Source organism: Dicentrarchus labrax, unplaced genomic scaffold (genome assembly GCF_905237075.1).
Source record: "Dicentrarchus labrax unplaced genomic scaffold, dlabrax2021, whole genome shotgun sequence".
Classification (NCBI taxonomy): Eukaryota; Metazoa; Chordata; class Actinopteri; family Moronidae; genus Dicentrarchus; species Dicentrarchus labrax.
This window is the reverse complement of record NW_026136701.1, coordinates 22,008,944-22,016,839: the sequence shown is the minus strand read 5'-3', so window position 1 is coordinate 22,016,839 and position 7,896 is coordinate 22,008,944. Positions and strand designations below refer to the sequence as shown.

The following is a 7,896-nucleotide window of genomic DNA, read 5'->3' as shown; positions in this document are numbered from 1 at the left end:
ATATTAGTTATATGTATGTATATGTAGTTAATATAGCAGTATTTACCTGAGGAAAACGTCACAGAAAGCTGTAATCCTGATTGTTGTTGTTGTTCATTTCTCCGTGATTTCAGGTCAGACTCCCGCTCTAACATGTCGGCTGGTGAAGTTTTTGCTTTAGAAGCAGTTATTGAATTAATATTGACGGTAGAAATGCAGATAAACTCAGTAACAGTGAGGAGCTACCTGCTGGCAACGTTAAATTAAGAATGTAAATTTTAACACCAGCTTTGATGGGTTTCATCACAGTAATGTTATATAATTTAGTTTAAAGCTCAAAAATCACATTTTTAGGGCGGAGTACTTCTACTTACTCTTTTGATCAAAAACATTGCTCCGAAACTTAATTCTCATCCTTGGATATAGTCTTTTTATGTAAATGTATGCCCCTTAAATTTTTAGATGGATGACGCAAACAAGATTTAGCTCTTGTGGCAGCAGTGGCTGAAGGAAGTGTAACTTTTAATAACCATAACAGCACAAATAATTCACATAAAAATATACAGTTTTTATTTATTTCATACATACACTAAATGTAAAACAAAATGGAGGCAAGAAAAACGGAAACTTCTGGGAACTTTCATCAACAGGCTTGAGAGTTCAGTTCACGTATGGTTCACTTCTATGTGAGAAAAACAGAATATATTTTACATGACTGTAGTCAACATGCTGTATGGAATCTCATATGGCCAATTCTAGGACTTCATGTAGTTCATCTCAACCCTCACAGCTATCCAGATGACTCAAAAAAAATTATCTCATTGTCTCCTGATAACAAGAGCACTGTAGTCTTGCTGTTATTTAACTTTTAACCAACCACTTAAACCACTAAACAGAAAAAATAACATATAGTCTCTCTACTGTATGTGCTGTCAGAAGGACTGGGGGAAGTACGTGTGTGGAAGAAGTCCCTTGTAGTTTCAGCTAATATATATCAGGAAGCACTTTGGCATCTTAGGCCTTGTTTAATATTCCGCATTATACCCACAGCTACTTTAAACATGTTTTAGGCGCACCTAGCGTGTGCTCCTGTCCCTGCAGCTTTATTGTAGAAGTTTTTAGACACACGTATAAAAGTTAAAATATTATAAACTTAAAGTTACACATCAATGTCACACTCAACCCAGGCAGCCAATCAAATCAAGTAAGATGTGGTCTTTATCTCTTCCTTCCTATTCTGATGCTGGTAGATGAAAGAGCAAGAATGTGTGAACGAAATGGGGAATTCATAAGTCATACTGTGATAGTTTCATTTAGGCTCGTTGTCTTTGAAAGAGACAGTTGCCGCACTTGTAGAAATGCGTCTGTGTCTGATCAGCCCTCAGATTTTTTCATGACACTAAACAGCCTACCTTACGTTTATCCATAATGTTACAGGACACCTAGCAGAACACATTCCAAAAATGATGATATAAACAGTAGGGTTTTGAGACTAATCGGAAAATATGGGAAAAAATTTGTTCATGCTGTGCTTTAAAGCTAGACAGAATCGCAAGAGGGTCCAACATCCCCTTTGTGCCAACATGTTAGAAGACCACTCTGGCTGAGTTATCCAACAAGTACCTGCCATGGTTTAGTTGTGTAAACACACCGATCAACCATAACATTATAACATTATAACCACCTGGGCCTGCGGGTGGTCGTAATGTTATGCAGCCCCATACACAACAAACTGTGATGCACTGTGTGTTCTGACACCTTTCTATCAGGACCAGCACTTTTTCAGCAATTTAAGCTACAGTAGCTCGTCTGTCCACGTCCAACCTTTGCTCCCCACGTGGATCAATGAGCCTGGGCCACCCATGAGCTTGTCTCCGGTTCACCGCTTTTCCTTCCTTGGTCCACTTTTGATAGGTACTGACCTCTGCAGACCGGGAACACCCCACAAGAGCTGCAGTCCTGGAGATGCTCTAACCCAGTCGTCTAGCCATCACATTTTGACCCGTGTCAAAGTCACTCAAATCCTCACACTGCCCATTTTTGCTTCTTCTAACAATTCAACTTTGAGGGCAAAATGTTCACTTGCTGCCTAATATATCCCACCCACAGGTGTCATGATGATGAGATAATCAGTGTTATTCACTCCACCCGTCAGTGGTCATAATGTTATGGCGGATCGGTGTATATCTTATCAGTGGCTTTCAGCTCTTGTGTTGGTTGTTGGGGGATTTGTATTTAGTTTTGGCAGATCTGTCAACCTGAGCGTACACAGTCTCTGGCAAAGAGGTGTCGCGTGTCGTAGATTCTCTTGGTCCAGGTCCAGTGTGAAATTGCACCAGGCAGTAGGTAGAGGTTGGAGAAAGACTTGAAGCATCTGGTGTAGGATTCTGATTCAGAAGTTGGGCCGGATTGATGTCCTATAAATGAATCAAATTGTTGTTAGGAAAATAAAATGCTTGCCACCATTGCTTTATTTTACTGTATATATCCAAACCAGCTGTTCAAAGAGAACTCATCCAACATGTTTGAATATATTCATCTGGGAGTTCTTCAGTTTACATCAAGACATTAGAACACAAGAAAGCAGCACAGAGAGTGACGTCTACATATAGCATGCAGCAGACTGGAGGCAGCAGCTGTTGTAGGAGGTAATTTAGATGGACTGCATGTAAAACAGTGTTAAGGGTGTTACATACTCGCCGTTCCCGACCTGTAGCGAGACAATGTGACGTCAAAATAACGTAGATCTCGCTGGCGCGCCAGGATTTAGGCCAGGTCGCGCCAAGTCGTGCACCACTCTATTTTTTTCAGCTGAGCGCGCCAAAGCAGAAACAGGAAGATGGACGAGTTCGAGGGCAAGCTTTCCAAGCAAGTGCGCCTCTACAGGCATCTGTACGATCCTTTAATGAAGGCACACAGAGATGCCCAGAGGTGCCAGAATTCATAGCGAGAAATCGCCATGAATGTTGGAAAAGAAGACGCCATATGCCGGAAAATTTGAAAGAATCCTCACGACCTCTTCTTCTTCTAGTGCGTAGAAATAGCAAAGTCGGTAGCCTTTCCTCAGTTGCGACACCTCTGTTCAGGAGAAGACTGCAACTAGTGTTGCGACCACCACGCGCAAGTATAAATAGTTACGGCGCTCCTGTGACGTCACATTGTCGCGCTACAGGTCGGGAACAGCGACTATGTAACAGCCTTTATATGCTTAGTTGGATTTCTTTTGTTAGTGTTATATTTAAATTTATTTTTAAGTATTTCTTTATTCCTTAAAATCATGCCTTTATTGTTAAACTACACACTGTGTAAAATTATGTTCCTCAGTTTGACTAGAAAAGTTTGGAAAGTGTGTTGTGTGGAAAAAACACTTGCCTGAGGAACTTCATATACTGTATTTCCGTTGTTCGGTTCTTCAAATTCTTTATTTCCGTTGCGCTTTTTTTTATCTGTAGGTCAATCATAAAAAATAAAAAATAAAAACCATTGATGATTTGAAATTTAAATTTTTCTTAATTTCTTTGTAAAATGTTACATTTTACATCTGTGTTTGAGTTATTATTATAGGTCAGAGTTATTGTTAGTTTTTATATTACAGTTGGGTTATTAGATTAAAACAAGCCTTTGTTGGGTGGTAAAACTTTTCAAAGCATTTTTTGTTTGTAATTTTACAAACTTCTGGGGTGGCAGGCCATAATATGTTTGACAAATGAGCTAGCAGCGTTTGTTAGTAGAGGTTGAGAACAAAAACAGCTACAATATGATGTTATCACATTCAAAATGTAAAATGACAGCTCGACAGCTCCCAACTCGTCAAATACTGCCGCTTGGTCAGTGTGTCGTGAACACCAACCTGATTATTCTGGAGGGTTGTGACTCCAAAAGGTTAAGATGCATACTCATTCTTGCTAACTTGATCGTGGAGCCCTGTGCCTCAAGAAGTGACACCAGAGGGATACTCATTGCGTTATATTGTAAAACATAGGGGGCAGTATTTAACGATTTGGGAGTGAGAACATGTTGAAAATAATGGTTCCTTACATTTGCTGGCAAGTTTTTTGAATTAGTACAGCCCACAAAATGATACAGTAGATACAGTATCTAGCAAAATTAATGATGATAGCAAATCTGCTTTTCCAAAAACAAGATTAGCAGGGACATTTTTTTGCAAATGAAGTTCAAAATAAAATGTTTTGAACAGTTGACTGCAAATAATTAGAGAGGGATTGCGGGAAGGGGCGACAAACATAGAGAAACAAAAGTTAAACCAGACATAATAAACAAACAAGTGCTCTAAAGCGTAATTCAGGTTCAACGTCTGTTCTACAGATGGGTGACAATTTAAAGGAAAAACCAACACAAACCTAGTTTCTCTCCATTCTCCTGTAGTTCAATTAATGTCATTTTTCTCATCCAACCATTCAATGACCCCTTGTGTCCTGTATGAAAAGTGTCTGAATTTGTAATGTTCCTCCACTCATTCATCAGGTTTTTCATTTAATTTGTCACCAGTCTTTAAAACCTCAGGTCATTTGCCTCAAAGTATTTTTTTTTTCCAGCTGTTCTGATGGTTTGCCTAGTCATACAAGGAAACTTCTCTTGTGGGTATAACGGGTTACGCTCGGCTGCAACTCTGTATTTCTATGTAATTGCAGCAATTATGAAGATTTTATTACATTGTTATTGTGGTGAAAAGCATGCTGGGACTTACATATTAAGAAAAGGCCAAGGCAAACCAAGGCCAATACAGTTGCAAGTCCTGTTGCAATCGAAATCGTGATGGCTGCATTCAAGGCTGTAAAGAAACAAAAGAACTTGATCAGAAATATTCACTTCAAGGTTGCACTTTTAATTTTACAAATATTTCTAAAAGGGCAGAACTGTTCTAGAAGTAGAAATAATCTCTCTGTCTGAGTTTAATCTTTTTTTTGTGACCAGTGTGTGTTTTTGGTATTTGGTGACATATCTATTGATGATGATCTGCATATGACAATTACAACACTTCCCCCACACAATGTAAGCCCTGCTGTTTAGAGCAGAGAGACAGTGGGATTGGCTGGCTGTATCAAATATATTCACAAGAAAAACATCATGTGAAAAACTTCATGAAAAGTTATTTTCATGAAGCTGCATTAGACAAAGGATAATATTGCTAAGTGGAAAAAAGGCACCCCAGCCACTCTATATTTCCACCTTTACCAAGGTCTATAAGACAAACATTAAGAGTACAAATGAGATCTGACATTTTTCAGAAGCTAAAAAAAAAGATGTTCAAAAATAAAAAATTTTTTTGCTGAATGAGTAGATTTAAACTATCAATCACTGTTTGTTATGATGTCTTTTAATCTTACCTGTTCCTGTTTGTTTCTCACAGAGAGGTTTAATCTCCAACGTGTCCTGTTCCCAGCTGACCTGGTTGCTATGGTTACAGATGATGAGGCCTTGCTGCAGGTAGACTTCGATAGAAGGATAGGTTGTGACCTCTGATCTCTCTCTTCCCTCTGGAGAGCAGGTTTGGTTGACACACCTGTAAGTGCTGCTGATGTGAGAGTCCGTTGTACTGCAGATCACAGTGAGGTTACAGGAGCTGCTGGGGTTCACCTCCAGCTTAACTGGAGACACTGGATCTGGAAGAAAAAACATTCAGTAGTTGTGAAGGGTTTTATAACAGGGTACTGCTGTATGTCAACATTTGAAATGTTAAGAAACTTACCCATAACTGTGACCTTGTATTCAGCTACAAGATGTTCTTGTTTACCAGAAACTTTTGCAATGTATTCTCCACTGTCTTTCTTTTGTACATTCTTCAAGACTAAAGTGTAATTTTCTTTATAAAATTCAGCTCTATCCTCAAAATTCAAAATTATCGCATTACCATTAGCTAATTTTACAATATTTATTTTGTCATTGAGTGTCCATTTAAAATCACTGCCTTTTACTTGTAGTAGTGGAGTTACAGGTTTGTTGACCTCCAGGAATAAATCTTTTCCTGTCTGCACAAACACAGGAGTCCCAGTGCTGGTACCTGCAGAAAGAACAGATATCAACATCATGTAGGTTTAAGGCATCTGTATCACTTGAAAAGTGTTTCTCATAGTCACCATCCAATACATTCATACACAAATACAACCCCAAATGAATGCTAGTGTTGCTATATCAAGAACAAGGTGACATAAAAAAAATATATAAATACAATTTGTTATTGTTATTGATTACTTCTGTTACTGTTTACTGGTTTACATCAATGTCCTGGTGTGACCACCTACTATGTAACCTACTAAATATAATAATCATGCTATTATCCCACTAATCATTATTTCTGACAGGCTAACTTCTGAAGCTTTATAGGCTCTCCTCGCTCTCCCAAACTGTATATTGTGTATCCTTATTATTTCAAACATACATTCTATACATAACAACTACAGAGGAAATCTTCTGTTCAGTGGTACAACATCCAGAGATAACTCAATTTAATGTAGTACTGAATTTAAAAAGTGGATGTAATCTTAATCATGATTAGCACTGTTGTGTGTGTGTGTGTGTGTGTGTGTGTGTGTGTGTGTGTGTGTGTGTGTGTGTGTGTGTGTGTGTCTTCACTGTTACATATATAAATATATACTTGACAAGACTGCATTAAGTTATGCAGGAAGTGAATTATGCGGAAGTCTGGTTTCTTCATGTTTCGTGGAAGAAGATAAAGATATTCATGTTTTTCATCTCTTTTCTCTAGAAAATACTCTGACACCCTCAGATGCTACAGGGACGATTTCAAGTTCTGTTTTGTCTTAGAGCTTTATTTTTAATTATTTTCAGTAACCTAGGGGTTAAAGTTGCGTGAAAGCTGACATCAGAGTTTTTAGAAAACTTTTTTTTATATATATATGTACCCAAGACTTCTGGGATAGAAGTATTGATACTGTATAGATTATCCTGGTGAAATAAAATAACTGTATTGATTAATGACTTCAGATGAACTCTACACTAGATAATTTTTTGTTCTGTATAATATAATCGTGCAGATTAACGGCAGGGTGGGGTTACTGAGTATACAGGGCACTCATGTGTGGAGGTGCCCATAGAGAACGTCTGTGTACAGGGTGAAAATGTTGTGCTATGTCTCTGCACTGAGATCACATCATTGGTATTTTTTAAGAGAATCTGGGGTTTTTAGAAAGAGTTTACATCATGCAGTTAAAAACTGCTATAACCTGTTTCCACACTTCTGAATTACTGCCTACATCTCTGGTTTTTCAGTCAATCAGTATATCAAGTATTTCAATATAAATAAACAGTTAAATCTTAAAACAGCTCATCTCAAGGTCAATCAGTCTACTGTTATCTGCTGGGTTAAAATAAGTTTTTTTTAAATCTGTCTGGATCGAATGGGTGGGGTAACTAATTTTACTGTATATCTCAATATATCTCACTAAAAAAGTTATAGTTTTACAGTTTACTGGCATCACTATTGAAATAATTCCCAAAGAGCACATTGCATACATTTCTCAGTATTACTGTATATAGTTCAGAAAAAAGTTTTTATCAAACATTTATTGCTTTAATAGTCATACACAGTACCAGAAAGGTCTCTCAACAATGGGAATATAAATAAAAAAGTTCTTACCTTGTGTTTCACACAAATGCAGCAGAGAAAGAGCAAAGAGAAGTACGACTATGGGCCCCATTCTTCTAAATGTGGGTAACGAGGAAGTGGTGAGGCTTTTGACGGAACGAACTCAGCAGCTTCTCGTAAATGTTTTTTGTCTGGACAACCCACTGTAAACTGGTTTTACTGCAAAAGTTTCTATGGAAGAAATAACCCCCTTTTCTAAATTAAATGTATATTTCTTTGAGAAACACAATTGACGATTGAGTATTTTCATGATATGTAGTGAAGTGTTGTGAATAGGGTGTGGTTTATAG

At 37.8% G+C, this 7,896-nt stretch overlaps 1 protein-coding gene across 1 annotated transcript; it reads right to left on the bottom strand.

Annotated features, from left to right (window-relative positions):
* Window positions 1-526: 526 nt before the first annotated feature.
* On the bottom strand, window positions 527-7,885 carry LOC127363798 (uncharacterized). Its single transcript, XM_051400718.1, has 6 exons — window positions 7,598-7,885; window positions 5,690-6,001; window positions 5,338-5,603; window positions 4,688-4,775; window positions 3,352-3,425; window positions 527-2,396 (listed from the first exon to the last, which is right to left on the bottom strand). The coding sequence occupies exons 1-6, from the start codon at window positions 7,656-7,658 to the stop codon at window positions 2,181-2,183; spliced, it is 1,017 nt and encodes a 338-aa protein (XP_051256678.1). The 5' UTR covers window positions 7,659-7,885; the 3' UTR covers window positions 527-2,180.
* Window positions 7,886-7,896: the final 11 nt, after the last annotated feature.

Excerpts from the sequence above, each read along its gene's own strand:
- LOC127363798 (XM_051400718.1), bottom strand. The coding sequence starts at position 7,658 with ATGGGGCCCATAGTCGTACTTCTCTTTGCTCTTTCTCTGCTGCATTTG. Across the intron at positions 6,002-7,597 it reads GCATTTGTGTGAAACACAAG|GTACCAGCACTGGGACTCCT; the intron begins GTAAGAACTTTT and ends TTCTTTCTGCAG. Across the intron at positions 4,776-5,337 it reads AACCTCTCTGTGAGAAACAA|ACAGCCTTGAATGCAGCCAT; the intron begins ACAGGAACAGGT and ends TTTTGTTTCTTT.